The 17,154-nt window shown below is 44.2% G+C and overlaps 1 protein-coding gene across 1 annotated transcript in view; it reads right to left on the bottom strand.

Moving 5' to 3' along the window:
- CCDC7 (coiled-coil domain containing 7) overlaps positions 1-17,154 on the bottom strand; it is a 340,456-nt gene that overhangs the window by 235,161 nt on the left and 88,141 nt on the right. The window contains 2 exon segments of the mRNA XM_043538840.1: positions 4,926-4,949; positions 6,076-6,182. Of these exon segments, the coding sequence (XP_043394775.1) occupies positions 4,926-4,949; positions 6,076-6,182 (131 nt within the window).

Raw genomic sequence — 17,154 nt, 5'->3', positions numbered from 1 at the left:
GGATTCTTTCCTGCTCCCTTTAGAATCCTTTTCAACCTCAGGTCTACATCCCGTATCTTAGCGCCTGGAAGACAGCACACTCTCCTATTCTCTGGATCAGCTCTGGTTACAGGCCTGTCTATTCTTCTCAGTAAAGAGTCCCCGATCACATAGACCTGCCTTTTCCTGGTGACGGCGCTATTCTCCAGTCTATCCCCTGTTCCCTCTGGCTGCAAGTTCTTTCCATTCCTATTCTCCCTTGTAATCCTCTTCAACCCATCCTGTATCCTCCTGGGGCTCATATTTGGTGTAGTCTCCATTAACTCTTCCCCTTTTCCTATAGGACTAGCCGCTCTTCTCTTCTTCCTTGCCCTTCCACCTTCAGTGATTACCTGCTGAGCCCCTTCTTCATTTTCCAACTCTGCAAACCTATTCTTGAGCTCTATTTCTCCTTCACTAGCCCATCTTTTCCTCTGCCTGGTTCTTTTAGTCACATGCTTCCACTGACCACTTTCCTCACCCAGTCTCCCCTCAGAATTCCCCAGTCCTGCTTCCATCTGCAAGTCTGAGCTTTTCCCTTCAGATACCTCATGTCTTTGCTCCATGATCTGCTCAAACCCCTTCCTAAACTCAACCAGACTTTCCCCCTGCATCTCCAAACCTCGGATCTTTTCCTCCATCAACTCTATCAGACGGCATTTCATACAGACAAAACTCTTACCAGGTACCCCCTCCAGGATCATGTACCTACCGCAGCTTCCACATCCAGTCATCTTCTTTGTGTCTTCCATGACATGAGTCACTCCCACTGCTGCCTCTGTATCTGTCATAGCCTTCCCACCTAACTCCTAAATTTAATTATTTGTATCTTCTTTTCCTCTTATATTTTGAGTGTTTGCGTGGCAGGGCATCATTCCCTCCCCAGTCTGGGTTTCCCTCCTCCTGTACCTCAGAAGTACACACACCACACAAGTGATTCAATTAATATTCCATTTCTTGGGGTCTGTGCTATTTAGCCATAACAGTTTACTTGATGCACCCAACGCACCATCAGTTCCTTTCTGGATCAGCAGGGCTTCGCAAATTATCCCATCCACTTTTCCCGGGGCTCAAACATACTCTCCAACCCTCAGAGTATCCCAGGAATGAAATTTCTTCCCTCCTACAATCCTCCCCAAAGACCTATTTTGTAGGTCCTTTCCTCCTTCCCCATCCCAGAAGTTTCTGCCCCTTCCTGAGTGCCTCTGTAATCTTTGCAAACAAATGTGACCATTAATAGGCAAGAGGTTTAACTCCTTCCTTCCCTACCCAGGACCAAGATCTACATATCCTCTCACCACTGTGTTCCTTTTCATTATTAATACTACATGTGTGTCAGCTGAATACTAACTTTGGAAATTAAATGCTTAATGCTTTCCTTTGTTCAATTTTTTGCGGGAGACATCTCTATCGTGTGACAAAGCCAGAATTGGCAGCTGGTGCTTGAAGGTAGGTATATCAGCCTTAGAATGGTTAAAACCCTTTTTCCTATAAGCTGAAAAGAAGTTAATTAGGGATACCGGAGACCAATTAAGGCCCTCCTATGACCTTTAAAATCCTCTTCCAGTGAGAGAGAGGGGAAGGAAGGAAGGTAGGAGAGAGAAGAAATAGCTATAGAAGATTTAGATGCAGCAGGGAAGGAAAGAGCTATTCTCTTCACTACAGGGGAAATATTGAGTTTACCACTGTGTGGGGATGGGCTGGCAACCAGGAGCCAGCATAATATGGGTCAGTACCCTGGTGAAAGCAAGGAAATTTATGGGTGTGTGTTGGGGGTTTGGCTGAAGAAAAGCACTTGGGACACCCTGAAGCCTACTTTGTGAAATGGTAAATAAAACACTGTTAAGAACTATAAACCTCTGGAGACTGACTGACTTGCCCCTCTGTCATAAATATAAAGGGAAGGATAACCACCTTTCTGTATACAGTGCTATAAAATCCCTCCTGGCCAGAGGCAAAATCCTTTCACCTGTAAAGGGTTAAGAAGCTCAGGTAACCTGGCTGGCACCTGACCCAAAATGGCCAATAAGGGGACAAGATACTTTCAGATCTGGAGGGGGGGAAAGGCTTTTGTCTGTCTGTGTGATACCTGTGCCGGGAACAGATCAAGGATGCAAGCCTTCCAACTCCTGTAAAGTTAGTAAGTAATCTAGCTTGAAAATGCATTGGATTTTCTTTTGGTTTGTGAAATTCGCTGTCCTGGAGGGAATGTGTCTTCCTGTTTTTGTGTCTTTTTGTAACTTAAGGTTTTGCCTAGAGGGATTCTCTATGTTTTGGATCTGACTGCCTGTAAGATTATCTTCCATTCTGATCTTACAGAGTTGTTCTCTTATCTTTTTCTGTTCTTATAATAAAGTTCTGTTTTTTAAGAATCTGATTGGGTTTTTTGGGTCTTAAAAATCCAAGGCTGGTCTGTGCTCATCTTGTTTATTCTCAAGTCTCCCCAGGAAAGGGGGTGTAAGGGCTTGGGGGGATATTTTGGGGAAATAGGAACTCCAGTGGTCCTTTCCCTGATTGTTTGTTAAATCACTTGGTGGTGGCAGTATACCTAATCCAAGGGCAAAAAAATGCCTTGGAGAAGTTTTAACCTAAGATGGTAAAAAGATGGTAAAAATAAGCTTAGCGGGTCTTTCATGTGGGTCCCCACATCTGTACCCTAGATTTCAGAGTGGGGAAGGAACCCTGACACCCTCCAATCCAAAGAAAGAACTGCTGCAGCTGATGTGGCTATAGAGATGTTACCACAATAGATAATTCTGTAGACAATCTTGTATAACTAAAGTCATTTTTTTCCTCCTGTAAGAATTATTTATAACCTTATTTTGGGAAGCAAAATAGGTTTACATTAGTTAGAATTTAAAATGTTTATCTGTTGGAAATTTTTAATATGGGTAATAATTTTACTTTCTTTCGGGGAGGAGGGTTGTTTTTGTTTTGTTTTTTTAAGAATCCATGCAAATGATCTACATGATCACATTTTTCATAATACATTATAATTAAAATTAATTTTAAGTGAGTTGATGTTCTGTATTACTGATTTCAAAAGAGGCAATTCCTTTCGGGCCATATTCTGAAGGGCTTCTGTAGGTATTAGGTTTTCCTGGCAAACATTATGATAGCTTTTATATAGCCAGACTGATTAGGCTACAGAGCCAGACAGGTCATTTTTGTATCTGTGTTTTAATCAAGACCCTATGTATGCTGTGCATGTTGAATGTAAGTTCTGTGGTAGGCACGCCAGTCTGGCAGAGTAGATATACTGTGCAGCTTCATTTAACTTTTTTTAAATTGAGATTTCTATTTAGTTGTATGAAAATCAATAATAGAAACAGAATATTCCCAGTGTTACTGATTTTTCATATTGAATTTTACACCATTGCCCTATTTTCAGTTTTCCATTTCTCATTTGTTTAAAAAAAATCCATAATTGTGGTATCAAAAAGAAAGGTGGAGGTTTTGGCAGCTGGGCAGGGCAAAAGTGGGGCTTTTGGCACCTGAGAAAGCATGGGAGATAGTCTGCACATAAGCACATTACTTAGGTTGCAAGTTTCTGCTCAAATCATCAGCAATTACATAACTAACAATGTTAACATTTAAATTGTCATCTTTCAGAGTTAATAGTCCCTCAAGATAAACAGGGGAAGTAAAACCTACAGGGCCCTCTGTAAATTAAGAAAATGTGCACCTCTGTAACAACATTAACTAATTGCACTAGTGCACCTTGTCTTAATATAGACAGGACCTTAGTATGTCGTTTTTTTGTTGGTTTTTTTCCCCCCCAGACTCTCTGAGAGCTCAGGAAGACAATGTATCCTTTACATTTTTAAAGTTTTCTTCAAAATCATGGCTAAAAGTTTATTTTTAATTGAATATTAGATTCTGGAGCACAATTATTTTTATTATGGTAGACCCTAGAGGACCCATGACACCACTGTGCTAGCTACTGTGCAAACAGAGTAAAAGACAGCTCCCTGTCTTAAAGAGCTTTCATCTAAATATCCAAAGGAGGGGGAGTAGAGACATAAAAATAGAGTAAATAACATAATGGTTTGCCAGCATCATGTTTGTTTGGGGATTTTTTAATAATTTTGGATGGGTTTTTCTCCATTAAATGAATTATAGGACAGGGGTATGTAAGGGAAAGAAGGAGAGAAAAACATAGGACACATGGAGTAAGACTCAGGTGAAAAGACTGCAGGAGCTAGCAGCTAGTTAGCAGCGGAGAAGGAATGTTCAGAGAAAAATCTGTAGAAAGCAATCTGATGGCATCTATGTGGCCTGTTGAGGCTGTTTCTTGTGTTTATTCCTGCTGGGTAGAGTTTCTCCTATATCTTGTGCTGGATCCTCACTGGAGTTTTTCTTCTCCAAGCCAATTAGGCAAGGTGTGCCTCATGGATCCTATTGCCACTGGAAAGGCTATAGTCTCACCTGCAAAGTTCTGGGTGTAGCAACACTCTTAGAGAGAAGTAGCCCCAGCTGAGTCTCACCTTTTCCCTTGACGATATGCTGCTGAAATACCTGAAGAGGCTATTTTTTGTTAGTCATAAAGGTAAATTTGGCAAATTCTGTGGCCACAGAATCTCACAATATATCAGGCCCTGATTTTAAATGAATGTATAAGTGTCCAGAGCTGGGGACACTGTTTAGTATTAAAAGTAAATAAAAGGCCTAGAGGAGGTACAAGATAGCTGAGACAAGGATGCCATTAGGTGAATAGTTCTCCAAACACAAATTCAGAGGAACCCTTCCCATGCACATTCCCCAAAATCAAATCACCCTCAGTCTTCTTCCGTTGATGCCTGCTTCATCTCCTCCACCTTGTCCACCTCTCTGGAAGAGCAGAAAGGCTCATTTCTTCTCCCCCCGTCCCACACTTCACCCCCAACTTCACAGATGGCATCTCTTACCACTCTCTGTGTCCATTAATGGCTCTGTGGAGCAGAGGAGAACCTAATCAAGTAGCCTGGTATTACAGTGACATTTATTTTTGTTTCAGAGTAACAGCCGTGTTAGTCTGTATTCGCAAAAAGAAAAGGAGTACTTGTGGCACCTTAGAGACTAACCAATTTATTTGAGCATAAGCTTTCGTGAGCTACAGCTCACTTCATCGGATGCATACTGTGGAAAGTGTATAAAAAGATCTTCTACACTTTCCACAGTATGCATCCGATGAAGTGAGCTGTAGCTCACGAAAGCTTATGCTCAAATAAATTGGTTAGTCTCTAAGGTGCCACAAGTACTCATTTATTTTTGTGGCACTAGGAAAGTAGGCAACTCTGTATTCGGGTGTGTTTTTATTTGAGAAGAAGGGCAACCAAATAAACAGGATTTAAAAGAGCCACTAAATTTTTTTCCCACCTCCATAGTAGCACTTCAGCAAGGGGGGTTGGAGATCTCAGGTTTTCCCATCCCCTTCTCTGCTACCTCTGTCTATAGGACTACCAGATCCAAGGAGTACAACCATGCTGGAAGCCAAATTTCTACTTCTCTCATCATTGGTAGAAGTAGAAGCTCCCTGCAGGGTTTCCTGTGCTTATACATCTCTCAAATACCAAGGGGCAGAGCAACACAATGGCAAGGTTTTCTGTGAGCCCATCCAGTTAGATGTTAGAACCCTGCATGAAACTGCTGAATAACTTCAGACTCCTTATGACAGGTGTGGCTTTTAACTCCCTAAAGCTACAAGGGAGGTGAAAGACTTTCTGGACAAAGGGAACTAGGGTCTGGTGTAGAAAGGTTTCTGCAGGGAAATTTCAGAAACAGCCAAGTTTGGGGGAAGAAGCTCAGAGTGAGGTCTACATTTGCTAGTGTTGTTTCAACTATCAGCAACAGCTAATTCCCAGGAAGAGAGAAATTTTGAATTATATATAACGTTCAGAGTAGGATGGGCACACCACTTGTTCACAAGAAGACATTACACTACTGAATGAGGATAGTTGTTTTTTTTTTTAAACAGTGAATCAGGTCAGATTGTGAGTATAACCAGACTTAGTTTCATATAAAGTTCACCAGATTTTGTATTATAACAAGTACTTTTCTTATTCTGTTCACTCTTACCTTGCTGCCTGAACTCCTGATAGGGAAGATACTTCAGCATTCTCAACAGGTTGTTTTCTCTCCAGTTTTGATAAAAATCTCTTTCTGGACTCCGGTATTTTTTCTTTCTGTAAAATTTTACACAGTAAAATTAAAATAATCGGAAATGTTCTGCAGCAAAGAACAGTATCAGGGCTTGTGTACAGGGCCTATTGCAGGCAGGCAGACAGTAGCAAGCTAACAAAACTGAAAACGGGAGTTTGAGTGGGATGTTGAAGGGGAATTTGTGTGTCTTTTTTTTCTTCTTCTTCTTGACAGAAGCTTGCGGGGGAGGCTATGATAGCTATAGAGGTAGTGACACAAAGAATGGAAGAGAAACTGAAGATAACTGGATGTGGAAGCTGCAGGATGTACATTATTGGAGATGCAGCTAGAAACTATGACTGAGTTTGAGGGGGACTTGAGAGGGTGGTGGAGAAAAGGGGAGAGAAGGCTGAAGGGAAAACTCAAGACTTGCATGTATGCTGGACTAGAAAATTGTGAGGGTAGCAAGCTGGATGAAGAAAGAAATCTGTGGAAGCATGTGACTACAAGAACAAGGCAGAGGAAAAGACCAGCTAGCAAAGGAGAAAGAGCTCAGGACAGGTTTGCTGAGTTGGAAAATAAAGAGGACAGGCAGGCAGTAACAGAAGATGAGAGCAAGGAAGAAAAGAGCAGCCAGTCCTACAACAAAGCCAGATTTTGTAGCCCCAGGAAAATAGAAGATTACCTGCAGAAGTCTGAAACTGAGAACAGAAGACAAGAAGACTTGCAGCCAGAAAGAACAGAAGGAGGAAGGTCTGAGAGTTGCACCAATACCAGAAACAGGCAGATCTATGTGATTGGGGATTCCCTACCAAGAACAGTCAGGCCCGTCAGCTGAGCTGATCCGGAGAAGAGAAGATTGTGTTGTCTGCCTGGGGCTAAGATATTGGATATGGCTGAAAAGAATCCTAATGGGAGCGGAAAAGAACCAACTGATTGGCCTCCACATGGGAACAAATCATAGTGTTAGATCCTTGCTGGGATGCAACAAGGAACACTACATCAGGCTGGGGAAGTTGCTCAAAAGAAGGGAAACTGAGGTTATCTTCAGTGGGATTCTACCTGTCCCTTCAGGATGACAGCAAAGGCATGATAAGATTATGATGATCAACTGATGGCTAAAGTAATGGTGGTATAAGGAGGGCTTTGGAATGTTCAACCACTGGGAGGCATTCACAGACAGAGGATTGTTCTCATGGGATGGACTCCTGGGATGGAGGTTGGCACAACTGATTAAAAAAGCTTACAACTAAGAATTCAGCGGAGAGGGTTGGGAGATACTCATGTAATCTCCACACCCAATTCTAATATTGAGTGGGAGGCAAGTCAAGTAAGAGTATACAGGAATGGGGAAAGGAACAACCGAGGGTAGGAGAATGGACAACAAGAAGAAAAACTATGCCACTGCCAAGGACAGTAACAATCAGGTAGGTAATACTGGCAATAAATGACTATATCTAATCTGGAGAGGAAGCTGGGTGAGGCTAAGCAGAAACAGCTAAAATGTCTGTACACAAAAGCACAGAGCCCATGTAACAAAATGGAAGAATTAGAGCTACTGGTGCAGGAAGTGAAATCAAATATTATAGGGATATTAGAAACAGGGTTGAATAGTAGTCATAACTGGAATACAGCTAGTGAAGGGTATGTGCTGTTGAAGGAAGAGAGAAATAAAGGTAAAGGTCGTGGTGTTGCATTGTATATTAATGATGAGATAGACCAGAAAGAAATTAGAAGTGATGGAATAGAGAAAACTGAATCTGTTTGGGTTAAAATCACTTTAGGGGAAAATAGTAACAGAGATTCCATGGGGATAGTGGTTGGGGAGGTCTGCAACAGACCTGCAGAATCCAATTTGAATAGGATAAAGACCACTTTAATATTTTTAATTAAATAAATACTACTGGGAATTGTGCAATTATGGATTGTGCATAACTTCCCAGATATAGATTGGAGGACAAATTCTACCAATAATGGTAGGGCCCACATAATCCTGGATGTGATAGCAGTCAAGATTTCTTCACCAAACAGTCATCCAACATACAAGAAGTGATGCCATTTTAGATTTAGTATTGGTAAGTAGTAGGGACATCACAGAAGAACTGATTATGGATAACCTTGATTCAAGTGATCATGAGTTAATTCAGTTTAAACTAAATGGAAGGATAAACAAAAATAAGTCTGCAACTAGGGACCTTGATTTCAAAAGGGCAAACCTTAAAAATTTAAGGGAATTAGTTAGGGAAGTGGACTGGATTGATGAACTCAAGGATCTGAATGTGGAGGAGGCTTAGAATTAGTTTCTGAAACTTTGATTTAAAGTATCTGGAGCCTGCATCCCAAGCAAGAGGGGAAATTTTGTAGAGAAGAATTGCAGACAAAACTGGGTGAACAAGCATCTCAAACAGGTTATTAAGAGAGAACAGAAAGCCTATAAGGAATGGTGGAAGGGATAGATCAGCAAGGAAAGCTACCTCTTTAATGTCAAAGGGTAGGGGGGAAGCAAGAACTTGCAAAAGCCAAGCAGAGCTGTACCGTGCAAAAGAAATTAAAACCGATAATAAAAGGTTGTTTGAATGTATAAATAAAAAGGAAACTAGGAAAGAACAAGTGGGACTACTAAATACTGAGGACAAAGTTGAGATTAAAGATAATCTACGTATGGCACAACGCCTAAATGAATATTTTGCCTCAATTTTCAGTAAGTGTAATGAGGAACTGGGGATAGTTGCAGGGTGGCTAAAGGGAACAAGGATACGGAAATAGAAATGATCATATCCGAGGTAAATGCTGAACTAAAACAGCTTAATGGAACCAAATCGGGGGCCCAGATAATCTCCATCCAACAATATTAAAGTAAGAGGAGGTTACTCACCCTGTGCAGTAACTGATGTTCTTTGAGATGAGTGTCCCTGTGGGTGCTCCACTTCAGGAATAGGGGTCAAGGTCTGTCCCAGCACCTTTGATCAGAGATTTCTACAGCAGTACCCCTACGGGCCACGCACGCACTGTGCCTGCCTCACGAGCTGTCAGTGTTTGAATAGCGCGTGCACAGCCTGGGCTCCTCAGTTCCTCCTCTACAACGGATTGCGTTCCAGATTCTGAAGTAGAGGGGAGGAGTGCGGGTAGTGGAGCACCCACAGGGACACTATCTCGAAGAACGTCAGTTACTGCACAGGGTGAGTAACCGCCTCTTCGAGAGAGAGAGAGATGTCCCTGTGGGTGCTCCACTTCAGGTGACTGAAAAGCAGTATCCCTTAGGATGGTTGGGATTTCAGATCAGGTAAGAAGGCTGTTGAGAAGACAACTACCCATCCTGGTGTCAGATGCTGCTGTGTGCATGGGAGCATAGTGATTGGCGAAGGTAAGGTCCGATGCCCAGGTAGCTGCCTTGCATATATCAGAAAGCGGGACATTATGAAGAAAGGCAGTAGAAGTGGGAGACAGCTGTAGCAGAGTGTGTCCTAATTGATGTAGGGGGTTGTATGTGCTTCAGTTGGTAGCAGAGACGTATGCAGTCTGCAATCCATTTGGAGAGTCTCTGGGTAGAGATAGCTTTTCCCTGTGATCACTGAGTGGTAGAGACGAAAAGTTCAGGGGTTTTCCTAAACGGTTTTGTTCTATCCAGGTAAAAGGATAGTGCTCTGTGCACACCAAGAGTGTGCATTGCTGTTTCAAAAGCAATAGCATGGGGTTTTGGGGAAAATGTTGGTAGGTGTATTGGCTCATTGAGGTGAAAGGAAGAGTGCATCTTAGGCAGGAATTTCGGGCATGTGCGGAGTGTGACCTTATCACGGAAGAATGTGGTATATGGAGGTTCCGCCATGAGTGCTCCCATTTCTCCTACTCGTCTGGCAGATGTGATTGCTATCAGGAAGGTGGTCTTCATGGATAGGTGGCGAAGGGAGCAGGTAGCCATTGGCTTAAAGGGTTTATCCATCAGGGCTTTGAGGACTAGATGGAGGTCCCAAGGCACAGCAGGTGGTTTTACGTCTGGATATAATGTTTGGATGCCCTTCAGGAACCTTTTGGTTACTGGATGGGCAAAGACCGTAGTGGTGTCGATCTTATGGTGAAATGTGGTGATTGCCATGAGGTGGACCTTGAGGGAACTCGTGGAGAGACCTGGTGTTTTAAGGTCTAGCGGGTAATCCAGTATCAGTGGAAGTGGGGTGGAAACTGGGGAGGTTTGTTTGGCTGTACACCAAGATGTGAACCTCTTCCATTTATGTAAGTAAGTAGTGCACGTGCTACGTGTCCTCACTTGTTCTGAACATGCTAACTCCTCATTAGAGAACCATTGATTAGCAGGCCCTCAGGTGGAGTCGCTGTATGTCGGGGTGAAATAGCTGGCCCCTGCATTGTGATAGGAGGTTGCTGAGGGGGGGAAGGGGAATTGGTGGCTTGACCAACATCTGCATGAGGAAGGGATACCATGGTTGTCTGGGCCAGGATGGGGCTATTAGAATGATGTTGGATCTGTCTGTTCTTATCTTCTGTATTACTCTGTTCAACAGAGGTACTGGTGGAAATGCATACACGAGTGTCGGTCCATGGGCGCATGAAGGCATCTGCTCAAGAGAGTTTCCACAGGACGGCTCTGGAGCAGAATGTCGGGCATTTTTTGTTTATTGCCGTGGCAAATAGATCTAGTTGAGGATAACCCCGGGTCTGGAAAATGTTGGATAGGATGGTGTCGTTGAGTTCTCACTCGTGCTGTATGGGGAAGGATCAACTGAGCTAGTCTGCGGTGGTGTTCTGAGAACCGGGCAGGTATGAGGCTGAGATCTGGATGTTGTGTTGAAGGCACCAATTCTATAGTTTTACCACCTCTGTGCAGAGGGAGTGTGACCGGGCTCCCCCTCATCTGTTCACATAGAACATGCATGCAATGTTGTCTGTCATGATCCAAATTCTGCGGTTTTGGATAATGGGAAGAAAATGGATGCAGGCATTGCGTACGGCTCAGAGCTCTAGCAGATTTATATGAAGCTTGGTTTCCATAGAGAACCAGAGGCCCTGAGTGGTGAGGTGATCCATGTGCGCTCCCCATCCTGTGAGGGATGCATCTGTAATGATGGTCCTTGAAGGGGGTTCTTGTCGGAAGGGAATCCCGGTACAGATGTTGATAGGAGAGGTCCACCAGAGGAGCGAGTCCTTGACTTTCGGAGGCATAGTTAGCAATTTGTTTAATCTGTGGATATTTGGTTTGTATACCGTGGCTAGCCACTCCTGAAGGCATCGCATGTACAGGCAGGCATTTGGGACCACGAATGTGGAAGCGGCCATGTGCCCTAACAGCTGCAGGAAATCTCGGACTGTAACCCACGGGCTGGCACGTATCTGGGTAATTAGGGTACCCATTGTGTGGAATCTGTCCTGGGGAAGAGAGGCAAGACCCACGGTGGAGTCGAGGTGTGCCCCGATGAAGTCAATTTTTTGGGTAGGTCATAAGGTAGATTTGTTTCTGTTTATTTGCAGACCCAGGATGTGGAAGCAGTGCACAGTTCAGAAGTCACTCGGATCGCCTCCAAGTGAGTGGGAGACTTGAGGAGACCATCGTCCAGGTAAGGAAAAATTAGGATCCCTTTCTTTCCAAGATGTGCTATTACGGCTGCTAGCACTTTTGAGGAGACACTTGGGGCAGTGGAAAGGCCAAATATCAGGACCCTGTGTTGGCAGTGTTCCATTCCCATGGCAAATCTGAGAAAACGCTGATGGGCAGGGTGGATAGTGACATGGAAATATGCGTCTTGGAGGTCAAGGGTTGAAAACCAATCTCCCTGCTCCAGCGTCAGAATTTTTGTCGGTAGAGTAACCATCCGGAATTTCTATTTCTTGCCTAACTTGTTTAGATGTCGAAGGTCGAGGATAGGGCACTCGCCGTTGTTTTTCTTTTCTGTCAAGAAGTAGTGGGAGTAAAACCCTTTCCCTCTGTGTTGAGCTGGTACGCTCTCTATTGCTCTTAGTTGTATGAGATGTTGTACCTCTTGACGCAGCAACTGTTCGTGAGAGGGGCCCTGAAGAGGGATGGGGTGGAAGGGTGGGATGGGGGGGTATGGAGAGGAAGGGGATGGCATAACCCAATCCAATAATTTCCAGGACCCATCTGTCCGTAGTGATAGCTTCCCAATTGGCAAGGAAAGGGCACAGACGGTGTCCAAAGAAATGGATGGTTGAAATCAACACTGAAGAGGATGGGAGGTTTTCTATACCCTCGACCAAGACTTCAAATTTGTTTGTTTGAGGCAGGAGGGTGGGTCGCCGTCGTTTGTGGAGGGGGACATTGTTGGGTTCTGGGTCTATGGCGTTGTTGTTGCTGCTTATCATATTGTCTGAAATGCTGATTTTGTGCAAAAGCATAGTAGTGTGGCCGTTGGTATGGCTGATATCTGTACTGCCTCTTTTTTGTGGCAGGTGGCTGGATGCCTAAAGATCTGAGTGTGGCACATGATTCTTTCATGGAATGGAGGACCTCACTGGTTGTAGAGGCAAAGAACTTGTCCCCATCGAACGGAAGATCCTCAACAGTGCTCTGTATCTCCTCGGGAACGGAGGAAGAAGTAAACCATGAGGCATGGCCGTGGATTTGGTGGCTGCATCCGCAGCATCAAGGGCGGCTTGAAGAGCTGTGTGGGAGATAAATTGGCCCTCGGACACCACCGCTTTGAATTGTTGTCATTTGTCTTCCGACACATTATTAATAAATTGCATTACTTTAGCATAATTTTTGCGCTCATATTTTGCTAAGAGCGCTGCGTAATTCGCTACTTGAAATTCCAAAGTGGAAGATGAATACACTTTGTGACCAAAGGAGTCTAGTCTCTTGTTCTCCTTGTCAGACAGGGTAAATCGGAAAGGGTGGTGCTTATTTTTCTGGTTGGCTGCCTCAACCACTAGCGAATTGGGTGATGGGTGAGCAAACAGAAACTCCAAACCCTTGGACGGGACGAAATATTTGCAGCCCAGTCTCTTGCTAGTGGGGGTTATCATGGCTGGGGTCTGCCAGATAATTTTAGGTGGTTCCATGATGGCCACATTAATTGGTAGGGCTATTTTGGATGAGGTGCTAGCTTGTAATATGTCTGTGAGTTCATGATGGGTTTCTGGTACCTTCTCCAGGGTAATCTTGAGTTCATCAGCTACCCTTTTAAATAATTCCTGAAAGTGAATGAGTTCATCAGTCATGGGAGGTGGTGGGGCACCATGGCCTCCTGTGGTGCTATCACTGTAGGATGGGGAGCGATGTCCTGTGCAGGTGGAGCAGCTACTTCAGGTCTTATCTGCCTATCCGTGTAAGAAAGCATTGGGGAGCACCTGACAGCTTTTCTACGGGTGGCACAGTGAACACTCAATTGCGCCGTGGTATAGTTCCATGGTGTGATGGATTGGATCACAGAAACCCCCTGGGGGTTGCCACCTGATGTGCCAAGACTACTTCTGCTCCCGCTTTTTTGCCCTGTCAGCTTAGGATTTCAGTGCCCTGCCTGGTTTGAGCCAGACCCGCGAGCCTGCTGCAAACCCAGACCCAGGTCTGAACCACGTCCCCCAACAGCTGTAGGCTTAATTGAAAGCAACTTAAGAAGTATTCCTGCCTTTAACACTCAGATGCCCAACTCTCAATGGGGTCCAAACCTTAAATAAATTCATTTTACCCTGTATAAAGCTTATACAGGGTAAACTCATAAATTGTTTGCCCTCTACAACACTGATAGAGAGATATGCACAGCTGTTTTTCCCCCCATCCCCAAGTATTAATACATACTCTGGATTAATAAGTAAAAAGTGATTTTATTAAATACAGAAAGTAGGATTTAAGTGGTTCCCAAGTAGTGAGTGACAGAGCGAATTACCAAGCAAAATAAAATAAAATACGCAAGTCTGTGTCTAATCAAACTGAATACAGATAAAACCTCACCAGTTCCAGTAAGCTTTCTTTTACAGGCTAGCCTCCTTCTAGTCTGGGTCCAGCAATCACTCATACCCCCTGTAGTTACTGTCCTTTGTTCCAGTTTCTTTCAGGTATCCTTGGGGGTGGAGAGGCTCTCTCTTTAGCCAGCTGAAGACAAAATGGAGGGGTCTCCCAGGGGTTTAAATAGACTTTCTCTTGTGGGTGGAGACCCCCTCCTCTCTCCTATGCAAAGTCCAGCTACAAAATGGAGTTTTGGAGTCACCTGGGCAAGTCACATGTCCATACATGACTGAGTTCCTTACCAGCCAAGCCACATTTCTGGGAAAGCCCAGATGTGGATTGGCATCTCCAAGTTCATCGTTGGTTTAAGGGCTTTTTCATTAGGCGCTTACTGAGAATAGTCTTTTCTCAGGATGCCGACCAACTGCTTCATTAAAACCTACTCAGAATCAAACAAGTATGCAGCCAGTATTCATAACTTCGAATACAAAAAATGATACATGCATACAAATAGGATTAATAGATTCAGTAGATCATAACCTTTACAGAGATGTGTTACATGGCACACGTAGCATAAAACTTATTCCAGTTATGTCATATTACCATAAAGCATTACGGGGTACAATGTCACACATGGACCCCAGTGTGGCCATTGCCCAGGAAAGGGGGTAGGTGGTCCCATCCAGAGGTTGCCATACCAGTGTGGGTAGCCACTAGGATAGAAGGAGCACAGTATAGTGCACCTCCCACTTGTAGGTAAGTTAACCTGGGAGGAATATTGTAAGGAAAACATACGGTCATTGTCCTCTTCCTCCTCCTCCTCTTCTCCACTTGAGAGGCTTGGAGTGGGAGGGGAGTACTGCAGATAGGGTGCTGAAGGTCCCGGTGATAGATCGGTGCTGAGAAGTGGAGATTGAGGGGTATGTGACACTCTTAAGTCTCCTGGATGTAAAAACTGAGCCGGTGCAGTGACTCCAGGTGCCGAATCATAAGGCAGGAGAGGAGTAAGGCGTTAACTGAAGTGGAGCTGGTGCCACTGCCATTGGTGCAGGCAGAGTCTGCGGAGGCATCTGCTGCACCGAAGTTTGCACTGGGGGTGCATACTGTGCCTCAGGAGTAGGTGTCCCAGGCGTGGGCACTGTCAGGCAGGCAACATGAAGCAGCTCAGTGCCAGGAGCATCAGCTGTGGCGGGTGAGAAAGCAGCTCCGCAGGATCAAACGGCAGTGCCGTGATCTCTGCTTGTGCTCTCGGCACCATGACAGCTCTTGGCGCCATGCTGTCAAAGGTTGCTGAGGGAAAGCTGTAGGAGGCGGGCAGCTGAAAGCCCTGAACCTCGGCATCAGGTAGCTGAGCAGCTGACCTGAGGTGCCTGCAGAGTTAAAAGTGCTGAGCCATGGAGCAGTGAGCACTTGTGAGGTGGAAGTCATTTAAGACTTCTTTGCTGTGGAGCAGCCCCTGAGGGGGGAGGAAGCTGGCCGTTTCTTTGTTTTACCTTTCTCCCTTGAGAGTTTTAAAGAGCTTTGCTGGTCAGGGTCAGACACGGGAGTTTTCTAAGGGGAGCAGTTTCAGTCTTAGCTCCCTGTCCTTGCAGGTTCACGCTTTAAGTTTATTACAGTGGACGCATTTTGGGGGTACATGAGACTTCCCCAAACAGCGTACACGCTGTGAATGACCATCCGAGATAGGGATGGCCTCGTTGCAGGAGGCACTTCTCTTGAAGCTAGGGGGAGCCGGGCATGTCCATAGCCGAGGTTTTTTTGTTTTGTTTTGTTTTTTTAAGTAACTCTAAAAACTAAACTATTTTTTCTTAGTTTAGTCACAGTTACTATTTATCTAAATTAAACTGAGAAACAGAACTATCTGAGAGGACTGCTGAAATCCGTCTCAAGCAAGGGATGGTAAAGAAGGAACTGAGGAGCCCAGGTTGTGCACGCACTATTCAAACACTGACAGCTCGTGAGGCAGGCACAGCACATGCATGGCCCATAGGGGTACGGCTGTAGAAATCTCCAATCAAAGGCACTGGGACGCACCTTGACCCCTACACCTGAAGTGGAGCACCCACACGGACATCTCTCGAAGAAGAACTGGCAGATTAAATTGCAAGGACAATAGCAAGGATTTTTAACGAATCTGTAAGCTTGGGGGTCATATCCTATAACTGGAGAATTGCAAATATAGTAACTATCTTTTAAAAAAAGGGGGGAAAGTGATCTGGGAAACTACATTAGCGTGACCTCAGTTGTATGCAAGGACTTACAACAAATTTTGAAAGAGTGAGTAATTAAATACAGAGGTAAACAGTAACAGGGATAATACACAACATGGTTTTGCAAAAGGCAGACCGTACCAGATCAACCTGATTGCTTTCTTTGAGAAGATAACTGATTTTATAGACAAAGGAAATCTTGTAGATCTAATCTAGCTGTATTTCAGTAAAGCATTTGATATAGTTCCACATGAGAAATTATTAGTTAAATTGGAAAATGAGAATTAATACAAGAATAAAAAGGTAGGTAAGGAACTGGTTAAGGGGGAGATTATAACAGGTCATGCTGAAAGGTGAACTGTCAGGCTTGAGGTAGGTTACTGGTGGAGTTCATCAGCAATCATCTTGGGACCAATCTAATTTGTTTTCATTAATGACCTTGGCACAAAAAGTGGGAGTGTGCTAATAAAATATACAGATGACACAAAATTGGGAAATACTGCCAATATGGAGGAGGACTGGAATATCATAAAAGGAGATTTAGATGACCTTGAAAACTGGAGTAATAGAAATGGGATTAAATTTAATAATGCCAAGTGCAACCTCATGCATTTAGGGACTAACAAGAAGAATTTGTGCTATACACTGGAGACTTATCAGTAGGAAGCAACAGAGGAGGAGAAATACCTGGGGTATTGGTCCATCATGGGATGACTATGAGCTGCCAATGTGGTGCAGCTGTGGAAAAGGCAAATACAATCCAGCAGCGATAAGGAAGTGTTGTTACAATTGTACAAGGCACTGGTGAGACCTAACCAAGAATACTGTGTGCAATTCTGGTCTCCCATGTTTAGGGAAGATGATTCAAACTGGAACAGGTGCAGAGAAAGGCTG

Source organism: Chelonia mydas, chromosome 2 (assembly GCF_015237465.2).
Source record: "Chelonia mydas isolate rCheMyd1 chromosome 2, rCheMyd1.pri.v2, whole genome shotgun sequence".
NCBI classification, from domain to species: domain Eukaryota; kingdom Metazoa; phylum Chordata; order Testudines; family Cheloniidae; genus Chelonia; species Chelonia mydas.
Note: the sequence above shows the minus strand (reverse complement) of the source record. Positions and strands in the feature narration are given on the sequence as shown.